The sequence below is a fragment of the Dama dama genome, chromosome 5 (genome assembly GCF_033118175.1).
Source record: "Dama dama isolate Ldn47 chromosome 5, ASM3311817v1, whole genome shotgun sequence".
Classification (NCBI taxonomy): Eukaryota; Metazoa; Chordata; class Mammalia; order Artiodactyla; family Cervidae; genus Dama; species Dama dama.
Window position 1 is genome coordinate 4,658,449 of NC_083685.1, and position 16,185 is coordinate 4,674,633.

General features: G+C 51.0%; 1 protein-coding gene across 6 annotated transcripts in view; it reads left to right on the top strand.

The window, feature by feature from the left end:
* THOC5 (THO complex subunit 5) overlaps window positions 1-15,096 on the top strand; it is a 29,763-nt gene extending 14,667 nt beyond the window's left edge. For 5 of the 6 annotated variants that reach the window (XM_061141581.1, XM_061141580.1, XM_061141585.1 and 2 more), the window contains 11 exons: window positions 519-559; window positions 763-862; window positions 2,693-2,801; window positions 5,037-5,138; window positions 5,694-5,790; window positions 6,344-6,458; window positions 7,855-7,958; window positions 8,098-8,185; window positions 10,261-10,376; window positions 11,032-11,222; window positions 13,914-15,096. In XM_061141581.1, the coding sequence (XP_060997564.1) occupies window positions 519-559; window positions 763-862; window positions 2,693-2,801; window positions 5,037-5,138; window positions 5,694-5,790; window positions 6,344-6,458; window positions 7,855-7,958; window positions 8,098-8,185; window positions 10,261-10,376; window positions 11,032-11,222; window positions 13,914-13,977 (1,127 nt within the window). In that variant the 3' untranslated portion in view covers window positions 13,978-15,096. Of the gene's footprint in view, window positions 1-518; window positions 560-762; window positions 863-2,692; window positions 2,802-5,036; window positions 5,139-5,693; window positions 5,791-6,343; window positions 6,459-7,854; window positions 7,959-8,097; window positions 8,186-10,260; window positions 10,377-11,031; window positions 11,223-13,114; window positions 13,273-13,913 lie in introns of those variants that run through there. The other variant, XM_061141583.1, reaches the window with a different exon arrangement.
* Window positions 15,097-16,185: the final 1,089 nt, after the last annotated feature.

The window sequence follows — 16,185 nt, forward strand, 5'->3', positions numbered from 1 at the left end:
CTGGGCTTCAGTGTCTCAGTGCTCAGGGTAAACGGGGAGAAGCCCTGCCTCTCACCAGCTCACAGTGCTGGGGAAACTCTTCAACATTTGGAGCCTCAGTTCACTCACCTGTCAAAGCAGGATAGTGATGGCTCGTGTATCTAGGATTGTGATGTGGACTAAAGGAGGTCGGGCGTGCAGAGCCCCCCGCATCGCCCTCAGCACATGGCACTGAGTCCTCAGATGGGTGAGCGGCCGCTGTTCATGTTACTGTTACTGCTGCCACCACCAGCGGGGGCCTTGTCCCTAGGAATGCATTAAAGAGCACTGAAAGAACTCAGGAGTGGTGGGATTATAGGTCGTTACCCTTCTCCTTGCATCGCTATACTGTCCTGAGTGAGAAACAGCAGATTTATTACTTATCGTAAGGAAAATCATTGACAAAAGCCTGAGCCCTTTAACACACCCTGACCGAGGTGCTCTGGGGAGAACTGGGGGAGTCCCCCCACCCCCCAGCTGCCTTCTCTCTGTCACCGCAGACGATGAGAGCGACTCGGACGCCGAGGAGGAGCAGACCACGGTGAGAGAATGGGGCCCGCTAGCTGCCAGGTGCTGTCCTCCCTGGAAGCGGAAGAGAGAGATGTGAAAGAGAGGGCGGCTGGGATCCTGGCAGCCTGAGCGCTGAAGCACAGGTCCCAGTGCTGAAGCCCTGGGTGTCAGGGAGAGGGAAGGGGGGATTCCTGTGACCTGTGCTTAACCTGCTCAACTCCCTCCTTTGTCCAGAAACGCCGGCGACCCACACTGGGAGTTCAGCTAGATGACAAGCGCAAGGAAATGCTGAAGAGGCACCCGCTGTCTGTTCTGCTGGACCTGAAGTGCAAAGGTCTGGCTCCCCTTAGTCTGGGGCATCTCCTAACACCTAGGAGTGCAGCCAGCTGCAGCCACGTGGAGGTCTGGCAAGCCGATGCCCCCTTGCCTACAAAAATATTCTGGTTTCATATTTCTGTTTTCCTTTATTGTTCTTCATGGAGTTTGACTTTATTTTCCCTTCCTGGATCATAACCCTAAAAATATAGCAAAACCATTAGACACATCAGGGACACTGATGAAGGTACCGTCTTTCTGAATTTGACAGGTCAGATACACAGAGCAAGTTGCCAAGAGTATGCAGCTTTTGACTAACGTAATCAACTTGCTTAATTTAATACATCCAAGTAGAACTTTGTATTCTTCAGAGAATGTGGGTTTTGACACTGGCTTCATGTGGATCCTGGAGCACGTGATAAAGCACCCCAGTGTGATGAGTTAATGGTCAGACACAAGCTTCCTCCTCACCCCAGCCCCCCAGGCCCTGGGCCTAGGTCTGAGTCCCAAGGGCAGCCATTGTGGTGGTTTTCTGTGTATTTTCAGGAAACAGTCTATGCATTTAGGAGCGTCTACATGGTGTATACCTTTGTGTATCCTTTGCCTTTTTTTTTTTACATAAATAGAAACACTCTACACACTGGTCCTCTCTTTGCCTTTTTATTAAAATTTTTTTGAGCTAATTTTAGACTCAGAAGTTTTGATGATGATTCAGAGATTTCTCACCTGCTCTTCACCCCAGTATCAACATCTTACTTAACTACAGTTATTGTTGTTCAGCTGCTAAGCTGTGTCTGACTGTTTGCGGCCCCAAGGACTGCCACACACTGGGCTCCACTGTGCTTCATTGTCTCCCGGAGTTTGCTCAAATTTATGTTCGTTGAGTGGGTAATACTATCTAATCGCCTCATCCTCTGCCGTCCTCTTCTCCTGCCCTCAGTCTTTCCCAGCATCAGGGTCTTTTCCAATGAGTTGGCTCTCCAAATCAGGTGGCCAGAGTATTGGAGCTTCAGCTTTAGCATCAGTCCTTCCAATGAATGTTCAGGGTTGATTTCCTTTAGGATTGACTGGTTTGATCTCCTTGCTGTCCAAGGGACTCTCAAGAGTCTTCTCCAGCACCCCAGTTTGAAAGCATCAGTTCTTCAGTGCTCAGCCTTCTTGATGGTCCAACTCTCATATCTGTACATGATTAACCAGAGTGCAGTTTTCAAAATCTAAGTTTGTTTCATTGGTACAATACCATTAACTAGAGAAGTTACTCAGATGCCCCTGGTTTTTCCCCTAATGCCCTTTTCCTGTTCCCAGTTTCAATCCAGGATCTCATGTGCATTTAATCATTGTGCCCCTTAGTCTCCTCAAGTCTTTGCTTGTTTTTTGCAGCCTTGACACTTTTGAAGATGAGGTTTACGTATCATGTAGAAAGACTCTCAGTTTGGGCTTGTCTGATGTTTTCTCCTAATTAGACTGAGGTTGTGGGTTTTGGAGAAAGCACACCACAGATTGGGTGTTCACTGTCTTGTATTACCAGGGATCCATGGTATCACTGCATCTTGGTACTAGTGATGTTAACCCAGACCACTTGCTGATCTGGTGATCACTTGATCGCTTCTTTTCCGTGTTGTTTTAGTTGGAAGCAGAGTCTCTAAGTCCAGTCCACTCTCAAGGGAGGAAAATGAAGCTTCACCTCTTTGAGGGAAAAAGTAGTAAAGAGTTTGTAGAGACTTTTAAACTCAATATTAAATTGCTGTTGTTCTGTGTGAAAGATCTTAAACGTCGTTGATTTTCTGATTCTGTTGACTCCCTTCTAATGTCAACTCATAAAGGATGTCTCTTTTCCTCCTTCGTCCAGATGACAGTGTGCTGCACCTGACTTTCTACTACCTCATGAACCTCAACATCATGACGGTGAAAGCCAAAGTGACCACCGCTACGGAGCTGATCACCCCCATCAGTGCGGGGTATAGCTGCAGGGCTGGGGCGTGGGTGGGGGCGTGATGGGCGCCTGCCTGCTGGGCTGTGCCCGGATCCTCTCTCAGCTGACTCGGAGGGGGTTCACGGCCACACTGGCTTCTGCTGTCGGGTCCGCACAGCCCAGAAGTCCTGGCGCACTAGGGGTATCTGGAAAGCACTCGCTGACTGAATCCGCGCAGTCTTCTCACTACACAGCCCGTGCCAGAAACGGCTGCAGCCTGCTGTGAACTCAGTGGGTGGGCTCCAGCTTTTACACCAGTGGAAAGAGTGTGAACGTGAGACTTGGCAGACTTGACCAGGCTGACAGATTTAGGCCTCTCTTTCTCTCGTCTTTTTCTGTCCCAAGGGCCTGGGATTTTACTCTGTAGCTCAGCTTGATCCCAGGTTGTCCTTACCTGGCAGCAGCAGTGGGAAGAAGACTGGTGGGTGGGTTTGAGAAGGGTGAGCAGAGGCACATAGAGGCAGCCACAGGGGGAGCATCCCTAGAAAGGCCCTGACCGTGGCCGCCTGTCTTGGGAGGAAGGGAAGAGGACCACAAGGGCCTGGGGGTAGAGGAGGCTCGCCCGGCCAGCCCGCCTCCCAGCGCTGCCCCCACTGAGTCCTCCTGTCAGGTGTGGATAGACGGAGGCGCAGGTCTGGGGCCTGGTTGGGCAGGGCTCTGAGGGGGGCTGCCCGCCACCCTGCACTTAGCGTCCATGCCTGCTCCTGGTTTATCCTTGTCCCTGTGCTTGAGAGTGATGCTGGGCCATCCTGGGCACTGTGGGTGCTGTCATCCCTGTTCCCACCTCACCCCAGCAGGGGGCGCCTGGGGCTGGCTTCTACAGACCACCCAGAGGGCCGCGGTGGTGCTCCTTGGGGTGAGCGTCTGCCTGCTCCCTTCTCAGATGCCCACCTGCTAAGCCCCGGGGCTGCAGGCTGGCTCCGCTGAACCCTGAAGCCCTCTCCCCACCAGCCTCTGCACGTGCGGTCGCCTGCTCTTTGACGTCGTCGTTTTTACCGAGTTCGGTTGTCCTGAGTCACATGTTGTGGGTGGAAATTTGTCAAAATTTGATCATGCCGTCAGGTTTTGTCAATTTCAAGTCCTAATCTTGTGCAGTTTAACTGTTTTATTTTGGTTGATTCAGTATATTAGTATCAGTACTAAATATTGGCTAAAAAGAGTGACAGTTACTCATTTTATAGCCAGTTCTCTGCATCAACAAAGGAGACAGAGACCCTTGGGGGTGGGGGTGATGCAGGGAGACCCTGGCAGGACAGAGAGCAGTTCAGAGCCACAAATTGCCACTTTCCCGGGCCGAGTTCCTGGAGGCCTGCCGGGCTCAGGGCAGCAGGGCCGGCCGTCTGCCTGAGTCGCTCCTAATGCTGTCCCTGGAAGATGAGGGGAGCGCCCACGGATGAAGGGAGAGGTTGGGCCCTGTGGACCTTTTGTGATCAAATTACTGTATTCTCCGCCTGTGCTGTCTCCTCTGATTGTCACTTTCAATTGCATGTTTAACCGGTGTGAGTAGGTGGCATTGGCATCACCGTGTCTCCAGTCTGTGATGTATCTTTCCTGGCAATATTCAAGGGGAGCTCTTTCTGTGGCAGCATGATGAGGTGAAGTGTGGCTGGGCAGAGCATCAAGGCTGCACACTGGATCTCTGGGCCAGAAGAAACCTGTTCTGTTCCTGTGACAATGCTGAGTGTTCCTATTTCTGGTGTCACAGGGTTTTGCTCCCTTGAGGAAAGGCTCTGGTCATCGTATACTTCTTGAAGGGATAGGTGTCTTCAGAAATTGGTGGTTAAAGGACTGCCTTGGTGGTCCAGTGGTTAAGACTCCATGCTTTCAAGGCAGGGGCCACAGGCACGTGGGATCTTAGCTCCTTGACCAGAGATTGGATCTGCACCAAAAAAAAAGTGATGATTAAGAGTACTGTTGTCTTTGATGGAACAGTGTAAATCCTGGCTCCAGCGCTTACTAACAGTGTTAGCTTGGACTTGCCGTATCTTTCAAAGCCTCGAGTTTCTCCTCTGTAGAATGGAGATGCTAAACCTCCCTACTTCATAGGGTTGTGAGGATCTGATGACCTCAGGCATATACAGGGTCTGGATCACAGGAAGCATTCAGTAAATGGTGGTGTTGCTCATCAGTGGGAGAGGGCATTACCACCCCCAGGTGGCCACTTCTGCATCGAGCCAAGGGCTTGGCCGGTGTTCTCATTGCGGTCTTTTCCCTCCTCCAGTGACTTGCTGTCTCCTGACTCAGTCCTGAGCTGCTTGTACCCTGGGGATCATGGAAAGAAAACTCCAAATCCAGCCAATCAGTATCAGTTCGATAAAGTTGGGTGAGTCAGCAGCATTTCGTCCTCTCCCAATCTGTCCACTCCCAAAACAGGAGAACTCTTAGACCAGAGGCCTTCGGGCGGTTGGGGGCTGGGGAGAAATGGTGGGGTGAGAGGGAGTGCTCCATCCAGAGAAGGGGACACTTGTCCTTTCTTGCTTATGAGGCCCTGGAGAAGGATGGGGAAGGGTGGAAGGGTCAAAACTCTGGGAATGTTGTAAGAGATGTGTTTAACATTTTAGTTCTCTGAGGATTAAAATTTAGAAAATACTTTATATATTGCTGGACTGATGAAAAGATAAGTACACTGCCTTTTTATTGAGACTTGCTAACGAGTTGAAGGCTGCCAGGGAAAAAAAGAAAATTGGCTATGGGAGAGAAAATTCACAGCAGAGAACTGATGAACTTGAGAGACCTTGTTGGCAGCCTGGCCATGAGTGCGCTGAGCCTGTAGGACCGTTCTGTTTAGGGGAGATGAAAGGGTGGGAGGAGGCATATACCCTGGGACCACTGCAGCAGTGACTTGTAAAATCATTCCTTTCTGTGTTCTTTCCTGCAGCATCCTGACTTTGAGGGACTACGTACTTGACCTCGGTCACCCCTACTTGTGGGTGCAGAAGCTGGGTGGCCTCCACTTCCCCAAAGAGCAGCCCCAGGTACGTCCACTGATTGAGTCCCCTTGGTTGAGGAGCCCTGTTCCTCTCCTTCTCTGCAGACTCCAGAAAGGCTTCTGATGGCCTCTGGGACTTTAAACTAGCAGAATGCCAGCCCTCTGGGCTGTGACCTGTCCCCTTCACTCTAAACTGTCCAAGGCCTGCAGGTGTTTAGGTATCTTTTGCTTTCTGCCTGAGTCTGTTACCCACCTAGGTCAGAGTAACTTGGATCCTTGCCCTGCATGTCACATGGCTCCCGATGCTGCTACCCCGTGGTCTTATATATGAAGGTGCCAGAAATGAACCCCAGGGCAGCTGGCCCCTCAGCAGAAGCCTGCCTTGCCCACAGCCTCTCAAGATCCCAGCAGCTTGTATCATTCCTGCTGGGACTTGGTCTCTGGCCCCCACAGCGGGGAGACCCTGCTATCCCCAGAAGACATGTTGGCCAGGACATGGGTGGTCCTGGCTGCCACGGGCAGGCAGGTCCTGGGGGAGAGGGGTGGCAGGAGGAGGGCGCAGGGAGCCCTCGTGCATGGCTGCGCTCTGTCACCCACAGCACACTGTGATCGCAGACCACTCGCTGAGCGCCAGTCACATGGAGACCACCATGAAACTGCTGAAGACCAGGGTGCAGTCCCGCCTCGCCCTCCACAAGCAGTTTGCCTCCCTGGGTAAGCGGTGTCAGTCAGGGTTGTGGCCTGAGCTGCTCAGCCCAGGGACAAAGACCATGGAGCCCTGCGCTCAGATATCTTGAATCCTGATGACAACGTCGGCTGGCTCCCTGGCTCTTGCTGAAGAGAGGTGTTAGCTGGGCCATTGGGGAGAGCTCTAGGCCGCCAAGCAGAGGTGTGAGCTCCCCACGGGGCTACAAGGCTGTCTCGGACTGCCCAAAGCCTTTTGGGGGCCCAGCTTATCAGATTGATCGGGAGCACTCCTGCTAGGTCAGTGCATGGCAGACTTTGATATGCATTTTAACAGGACCCTCATTCATTCGGGGTAGCCAGCATAGTGCTAGGGAAGGAGCCACGAGCACAAGAGAAAGCCCTGCTTTTGCGGAGCTTGTGCTCAGCTTTCTTGAATACAGCTGTTTGGTGACCTATGCCTCCTCCCTCCCCTGACACCTGAGCTGAAATCCTCCAGGCCAGGGCTGAGCCCGGGGTTCACCATAAACTCGCAAGTGATTCTGATGAGCCCTTGACCAAGATGGTGGACATGTGGGGGCTTCTCATTTATTCATTCTGTAAATACTTGTCACAGCCTGTCAGGTACAAGGCACGAGTGAGGGAGGGTTAAGATCTTTTCAATCTAAAAAAAGCCACTGTCGAGGCTTCCCTGGTGGTCCAGTGGTTAAGACTTCGCCTTCCAACGCAGAGGGCGCAGGTTCTATTCTCTGGTTGGAGAGCTAAAAATCCAAAACAAAACAGAAGCCGTATTATAACAAATTCAATAAGGACCTTAAAAGTGGTCCACATCAAAAATAAATAAAAGAGCCACTGTCAGGAAAGGCTTTGAGTTCACAGCACCCTTCTGGAGGCCCCGCGTGGACTCTGGTTTCTCCAAGCTCCCCATCAGCATTGTGGAGTTTGTTTTGTCCCAAGGTTGGATGATTGTCATCCTGGATAGCATGTACTGTGTTGGCATATTTGCTTATTGAAACACCAGCAGGGATTCGCCCTGGAGCGGCCCTCCTGCTCTTCTGCCTTAGAGGAACCGGCGCAGAAGACTTTAGTCCTTCCTCCTCCAAGGTCAGCTGTGAGAACAGCCCTCTTGGCTATTTGATCTAATTAGCAGTCACTGCCACGGAGGCATCTCATTGGTTCTGGCCGCAGGGGGGTTTTCGTTTGCATTAAGGATGAAGCGCTGTGCATGCTGGGGCTGGGTCCCGCCGCAAGCACAGGCTCTGAGCGAAGGTCAGGCTGACGTGCCTCCGTTCCTGGCACGCGTTGAGCTGAGTACCGAGTGTACCTGGACAGCTGGCAGGGCCATCTGAGCCTTCAGAGGATGCCGGTTACCCAGCTGTGGCAGCTGATTTCTACCTGTGACGCCACCTGTCCTGCTCTCTTTTAGAACACGGCATTGTGCCGGTTACCAGCGACTGCCACTACCTCTTCCCTGCAAAGGTTGTCTCTCGCCTGGTGAAGTGGGTGACGATTGCCCATGAGGATTACACGGTAGGTGTGGGAGGGGTGACCGGCTGTCCTGGGGACTGCAGGCCCGTGTCTCCTTTCAGCTCCTGCTGTTCCTCCTGAAGGGCGGGGCAGCCTGACAAGAAGCGCCAACAGTTCACCCCCCGCCCTTGGTAACTTCCAGGAGCTGCATTTCACCAAAGACATCGTGGAGGCGGGACTGGCTGGGGACACCAATCTCTACTACATGGCACTCGTGGAGAGGGGCACAGGTAACTGCTCTGCTGATGACAGTGGCTCTAGGAGAGGGAAGCCGCTGAGAAGCAACCTTCCTGGGAGCTGGCCCAAGGAAGCCAAAGATCCTGGACTCCTGCCTCGGGACTTAGCAGACAGTCTCGGCTGTGAGAGGCAGTGTTCAGCTGAGGCAGCGTTCAGCCAGGACTTGTTCTGCCCCAGTCCCATCCCCTGCTAATGGTCACCACGGTCCCGGGGCTGGTGACGTTCCCGCTTTGTAGGAGATGCTCACACACCCAGTCGGACCTCTGAGCCTGAGCTCTTAGCCTCTTTGCTTCCTCACCCTTTAGAACCAGAGACCCACTCGTCCTCTCTTCAAGGTGGGGTTGTCACTCTCAGGCTGTGAAGTGCAGGACTCTCCTCCTCTGCCGTCCCTGCGCTCACTTGGGGAGGCATTGAGAGCTCTGACTCCTCACCTCTGTCCTGGCATCTGATCGGCCAGGGCTTCCAGCTGGACCCACCCCAGTGGTGCCTGAGGTGCTGTCGTCCAGCCCCAGCCTCTGCGGGTCTGGCTCAGCCTGCCGGATCCCACCCAGAGGCTCGGTGCCGAGGCTGCAGGGTGGAGGGAGTTGTCTGCAGTTCCGAGATGGTGTGAGAGATGAAAAGTTACACTCTTTGATGTTCACATTTCTCTACCCCTATTTCTTCCCTTTTCTCTTCACGTTTTTAGAAGTACTCTGAGGAAATTAGATAACTTCAGATACAGTGGAGGCTCCTTGGTCCCACTTCATTCTCACCCTCATGAGGGGTGACTGCTGTTGGAAATTTTGCATTTACTTTCTGTCTTTTCTCCTTTTAAAAAATACTTAAACCTCACCCCTAAATAACACAAAGTACTGTTTTGCAAGGGCACAGATGATGCATCCAAGAAATTTCCAAAGCCCCATGGGTGCAAAAATCATTGAAGACATCACTTTTGCTTCCTGGTTAAGGGGAAGAGCTTGGAAAAATAAGATATTCTGTATTCATACAAAGGATGAATGTGATCATTTAAATTTTTATTAAATGTGTTGTAATAGAATTTGAAAACTTAAGAGTAGACAATAATTTCATAGTATGGATAAAAAACGAAAAAATTGGTGGACAAGAGATAAACCCAAAAATACGTTCAAAACTGTTATGACAGAACAACAGTAAAGTGTCACTTTTTAGTAACTGTTGTGACTATCAGGGTAGAGTTATCTTAACCTTCCCTCTCTTGTTGTCTGTTAATTTATTTGAATTACTAGTGGGTAAGAGAGTTCATTCCCCACCCTCATAAATAATGAAAGAAGAGTGGCTAAACACTTAGCTCATAGATGGAGAGGATGTTACCGTATTGAAAAAGGGGAAGCCTGTCACCAGAGAAAAAATAAGTACGTTAAAAAATACAAATACTTCATTTAATGATTATGAACACACAGCTTTGGCGTCAGGTAGTTCTGGTTAAACTCAGCACTGCTGTTTTGTGGCTGTTTAATGATCTTTAGGTAGTTTCAGAGGCTCAGTTTCTTTAACTGTAAAATGGGATGATAATAATGGTACCCACCTAAGAATTGTTATTAAAATGAAATAAAATGTGGGTAAAAAGGGCTCAGCACTATGCTTGGAAAACAGTAGATACTCAGTAAATGCTGGCTATCAAAAAGCTTCACGTAACAAAATAGATAAAAGTAAAGAACAGAATATAGAAAATATATTTGACCATAATGTGATGGCTAGTACACAATAATGTTGAAAAACAGATAAAGTGCCTTCACTGGGAAAGTCCTTAACCTGCTGGCAGATAAATGCCAGTTAAAACAAACTTCTGTCGAAGGAGTAAATAGAACTGGGCAAACCAGACTCAGGAGTCCCCACACCTCTGCGTCCTGAGGCCCAGTCACAGGACCTCACCTTTTGCAGCCGCTTTGGAGTTTCTAGGCAGAAGGTAAAAGTTGGTAGCAGAATGTGCTCTGAACACCGGGACTAATGTGAGACACGGCGCTGGCCTCAGGGTTCCAGTGGGAAGGTGGTCGTGGCTGGCAAGCCAACTCTGAGAACTGAGTTTTGCTTCTCTCCCCATCTTTCCCAGCTAAGCTCCAGGCTGCTGTAGTGCTGAACCCCGGCTACTCCTCCATCCCACCCATTTTCCAACTCTGTCTGAACTGGAAAGGGGAGAAAACCAACAACAACGATGACAATATTCGGGTAAGGTCCTTGGCGGGTGACGGGAGGAGCAGGGAGAGCCTCCTTGGGCCGGGGGTTGGGGGGTGGGAGTGGGACGGGGTGGGGGTGGGGCAGGACCAGTGGTAGCTGGGGGCTTGTGCACTGGTGCAGTTCCCGGGCAGATGCTGCTGGGATTGTAGAATATGCTGGAGGCTGCAAGGTGTAGTGAAGGGCTCAGACCTCTGTCAGCTCCTTACTAGCCTGGGTCCACAGGTTCACCCTGCTTATAAAACGGGGCTAATACAAAGACCAGCCTTGAAAGGTGGTTTCAGGCTTCTGTGGAAATGTCAGATGCACGGGAACGAGACAAGGTGTGACGTCGTTGCCCGTGTCAATTACTGTTAGGCCCATGGATTTGACTCCATAGCCAAGGAGCACACTTTGAACCCTAACACTTTCCCATTTGGACCTGATCTTGAGATTCTTCCTCTGTGCATCTTGCTCTTTTTGGCCGTGGACATGCAAGGCAGGAAATGTTCTGGGTCAGGATCAGGAGGACGCCATTGTCTTGAGGAGCGGGCACCTCAGGACAAGCCAGCCTGGCTTGATCTGCAGAGGCCCGGGCTTGGTTCTTGTGAAACCGTGAGACCCAGCTGGCCTGCAGGTGGTGCTGAGTTTCTGGCTTCCCCGCCCGTAGGCCATGGAGAGCGAGGTCAACGTGTGCTACAAGGAGCTGTGCGGCCCGCGGCCCGGCCACCAGCTTCTGACCAACCAGCTGCAGCGCCTGTGCGTGCTGCTGGACGTCTACCTGGAGACAGAGAGCCATGACGACAGCGTGGAGGGGCCCAAGGAGTTTCCCCAGGAGAAGATGTGTCTGCGGCTTTTCAGGTGAGGGACAGGGCCCGGGGACCTCCAGCGCTGCCTCTCACAGGGACGTGGGGCAGGGTGAGCCCGGCACAGGGGGCACACGTCCTCAGGCGCTCTGGTCTCCTTCCCTGTGGGAATTAACACCCTGCTGCCAGGTTTCTCGGAGAGAGCTCACGTCCTCCTTCCTAAAACTTGCCCTGTGGCCCCTGTCCTGCCAGCCCCGTCCAGTTAGTTCATCATGCATACACCCCAGAGGTGGGCCTCATGCTGAGTGAGCAAGAGGACTTGACTAACCTTCCCTTTCTCTGCTTTCTGTGGGAGCCAGTAGGCTTGTTTTTTATGATTCAAATGAACTTTGTAAACTGCAGAGAACACAGGGATGTCCTCATTAGATGCAGGCTATAGCCCTGCATACAGACTACACATGCCTCCACCAGCCCCCAGAGTCTGCTGTAGTCTCCACAGTGCTCCCACGCCCAGGAGGATCACAGCTGTAGGCAGTTGGGCGTCACAGAGGAGCCAGCTGTGAAATAACACACACACAGTGCAGACCTCCACTGTCCTGCTCACCAGCTGGGTGACTGAAAGAGTCATTTCAACTCAGCTCTGAGCCTTTCCCAAAAGCTGAAATGGAAGTGTTACCTTCTAAGTCATGATGAAGCAGAGGTAGTTCACATAGACCTTCCAGAATGGATCATGGCACGGACGGAGCCTCAGAAAATGCCAGCAGGCCCTGGCAGCTTGGTATTTAGTGTGTCTGCAGGCCCCACACTTCTGGCTGCTTTTCCTTCCGCTTTGGTGTCAGGTCCTTCCCTTCCCTTTCATCCCTTAACTTGTGGTCTTGTCTTCGAGTCAGTTTCAGAACCCCGGAGCCCACCCTTCCCTTTGGGGCAGGGGGCTGGGGAGGAATGGTGTCACAAAGGGCTGCAGTCTGTATCTAATGGGGACATGACTGTGTTCTCTGTCGGCCTGGAAGGTGCCTCGCCTGCGCTCACCTTCTCACACAGCCCGCCTCCGCCCCGGAGGCCGTCCCATGTCCTCCCGCCTCCATCTGGCCCTTCCGCCTGGCCTGGCTCCCCGTGCTGGCTGACAATAACCAGCTGCAGCCCCACCGTGGCTGCATGGTGGGGCTGGCGGCTAGATGGCGTCGTGTTCCGGGACTTGCTCTCCCCGCTCTGTCTGTGTGAGACCTCAGCTCTTCCCCGCTCCCAGCCTGCTGCAGCACATTTCCAAGGTGGGAGTTCCTCACACGACCAGTGTTTATCCTTTGCTTGTCTGATGGTTCCCAGACCCGTTTCCTCAAGTGCTTTGTTCTCCAGGCTGCGCTTGTCTGTCAGTGTGTTCTGGGAAGGTGCTCCTTTGGCTTCCCGGATCCAGTTAATTCCATGACTGAAGAGATGTGGGATGTGAGGTTCTTGGTGTGGAGTCCCCCTGACCACCGGGATCAGGTCAAAGGTCTGGGCTGCAAAGGGCTGGCCTGGGCCGCAGGAGACTCGAGGTCTGGCTCTGCCCGGGGCTGGCTGCCTTCAGGCTGTGGGGTCTCCATCAGCTGTACGCCTCGATTTACCTGATTCGACTCTGTACCCTTCTGGTGTTGGGAAGGTTCATGACATCATTTTAAGAAAAGACTTTGGGGCCAGAAAGGCCTCAGTTCAAATTGCAGCTGCTGCCTCTGTGATTAGCATCTGTGCCTAGTGCATCTTGAGCTGATTTCTCATCAGTAAAACTGTGTCCACTCAGGTGGTGTTGGGAGGATGAGATTAAACCACGGGAGCCTGTGAAGGGTCAAGCATGGTGCAGGCAGAGTAAGCCCTCCTTTAAGGCCATTCTGTGCAGTGTGGCAAAAAAAAAAGAATGATATACAATCTCCCGCTGGCAAACATCCACACTACCTCTCACCCTCCCTCCCTCAGACCAAGATCCAAGGTGTCACCTTCTGGTTACCACTGAATGTCAGTCACAGGCAGAAGAATGAAAGAGGCCCTTTAGCTGGACATTGTTCACCATGGAGTCGTGTGGAAAAGAACCCTGCATGAAGTTTTGCTCAGGGGCCCAAGACTTGAGCCGAAGAACCTAGATGTCACAGGGTCCAGGCTTTGGCTGTGAGTGTCAGCCTCTTGTGCCAGCAGGCTTTAGCATCAGACCTGATTTTAAATTTGGTCTGTGAGACTTTCTGACTTTCTAATATCAGGTAGTTCACATCCCTAAGCCTACATCTTCATTTAAAATCTTTGAAATGATAGAAATAGCATCTCAGAAGTAGTGCGTATAGAGCACAAGGCCCTTGGCAGGCACTTAGCGCAGATTCTTTTCCCACATAAACTCCTACCTGCTTGGGAATCTCCCTACAAAGGAGGATTTAACTTTCTTTTTTTAATCATAGACATAAAACATGTTTATTGTTAAACATAAAACCAGAAACAGTTGTGTAAAAACACCGTAAACAGTGAGGGTACCCAAGCCCCCTGCCCCCTAGAGTGCCCGTCGTCAGTGGGCACTTCCAGGCTTGTGCCCCTGCCTTCGGAGGCACACTAAGATGATTTTTCAGAACTGCTGTCACACCTTTCATGCTGTTCTGCAGTCTGCTTTCCTTACACCAGTCTTTTTTTTTTCCCCCTTAACAGCTTCATCGTAGTCCCTTGTGTGGATACATTCATTATATCAACCCAAAGGTTATGGTGTTAACTGGCCTCGCTTCTTCTGTTTCTCTAGGGGTCCCAGCAGGATGAAGCCGTTTAAATATAACCACCCTCAAGGATTCTTCAGCCACCGTTGACGTCGCGCTCAGCCTGTTTCCCCACAGACCCTAAGTGCTGCGCCTCTGCTTCCGGCTCGGGCGCACACGTGGCTCTTGATAGTCTCCCAGGACAGGTTTTCTATTTCTAGCCTATTAAAATGTCACCTGACCAAGCGGCCTTTGTCTGCGGCTCCTTGGGGGAGGCAGTTGGGAGCAAGGCACAGTGTGAACGCGCACGAGTGGATAGCTTTCCCTGGCTGGCCAAGAAGAGCAGAGTGAGGATTCCGGCTCTGCAGCAGACCCTCAGTCTTCACGTTTGTCAGCCAAGTCCCTGCTGTTAGCGGGTGGCAGGGGACGCCACAGTCAGCATAGTAGAAAAAGCAAAAGCTCTTCCCCCGTCCCCTCACTCTGACCCTGTCAGTGTCTCCAGCCGCCAAATTCCCCTGACTGGTGGATGTTACAAACATCTGACAGCGCAATACGTCCCAGAGAATAATTGTGAATCTCGCAGGGTGTCGTGAAGTTGATGAGAGTGATGTCAGAGGGTCTCAGGCAGAGCTGCTGTCCAGTGATACTCTGGCAGCGTGAGAGCAGGTGACTCCAGAGGAGAGGCTTCACGGTGAGGGCACGCTAGGAACCTCAGAAAATAATGGTTTGATTCTCAGAGGATTAGGAGAAGTCCTGAGGAAATAGGTGAAAGTGAAGTCACTTAGTCGTGTCCGACTCTTTGCGACCCGTGGACTGTAGCCCACCAGGCTTCTCCATCTATGGGATTCTCCAGGCAAGAATACTGGAGTGGGTTGCCAGTTCCTTCTCCAGGGGATCTTCCCAACCCAGGTCTCCTGCATTGCAGGCAGACACTTGAACCTCTGAGCCACCAGGGAAGCCAGAGGAAATAGGTAACACCCTCTAAAATGTTTTAAAAAACTATCTCCTTTATAATTCTGCAAAAGTCAAACAGAAACAAAGGATAGCATAGAGTGTTCTTAAACAGTTTTGTCAGAAAACTTATGCCCCATCCCCCCACCAAAAAATCAGTACTCAACTCCTGGTTTAAGTAATAAGATACAAAGATGTAAAAAAATACTGAAGCATTATTACAGAGTTGCAGGTATAAAGTTGGCTAATTAAAAAATGAAATAAAGTTTATTTTTCCAGCTTTACTGAGTTATAATTGACATATAACTATATAAGTTTAAGGTGTACAGAGGGATCATATGATACATGATACATTGAGAAATGGTTACTGCAATAAGGTTAACACATCCATCATCTTACATAGATGGGGCAGGGAGGAGATTGGTGTGGGGCTAAGAACTTTGGAGATCTATTGTCTTAGCAACTTTCAACATACATAAATCTAATAACAACCAAAAAATCAATATACTTAAATCTTAACTTAGCATGATAGTCCCAATCACATGGATTTTTTCCTTCCCATAACATGCTTTGAATTTGGTTTCCACTATAAATGGAATTTTTTTAGATTTTTTTTTTTTTTTAATATGGACCATTTTTAAAGTCTTTGTTGAATTTATTACAGTGTTTTACTTTGTGTTCTGGCTTTTTCGCCACAAGGCATATGGGATCTTTGCTCCCAAACCAGGAGTTGAACCCGCACCCCCTGCAGTGGAAGGTGAAGTCTTAACCACTGGACCTCCAGGAAGGGCCCCTCTAAATGGAATTTTACCGGTTACCCTTGGATACTGTGGACCTCTGGTATAAGAGCTGTTTCCTCCTGTCTTCTCAGCTGATCTCTGAGCATCCCTGTGACAAGGATTTTCTGAGGCAAAGTCTAGGAGGTTCTCGGCCTCCCCAGGGCCCTGCTGTTTCCTGACAGAAGCCTGAGCGCGGTGAGGAGAGGAGCAGGCTCCTCCGGGGCTCCTCCCTCCCCTCAGCCTGGATCATCCCTTTAAATTCCAGAGGTAGATGCTCTCCAGCCCACGGGTCCTTGAACTGTGTTGTACTTGAGAATCACCCACCATGGGAGCAGATTAGAAACACACGTTCCCAGCCCCACTCTAATATCTGGACTCAGTCGACCTAAGATGGGCCAGGGAAGTGTATTTTTAATGAGCTCCCCAGGAACACTTTGTCCTCGTCTCTTTTTGGAAGTTGCTGCACTTTCTGCGTTTTTTCTTGTGACTCCTCCAGCAATGCAGTAATGATTCCCTGTCAGAAGCACCCCTCTTGTGCTTTTGCCTCTTGGACAGCAGCATGCACCTCTGGGCACTTCTGTACTGAGAT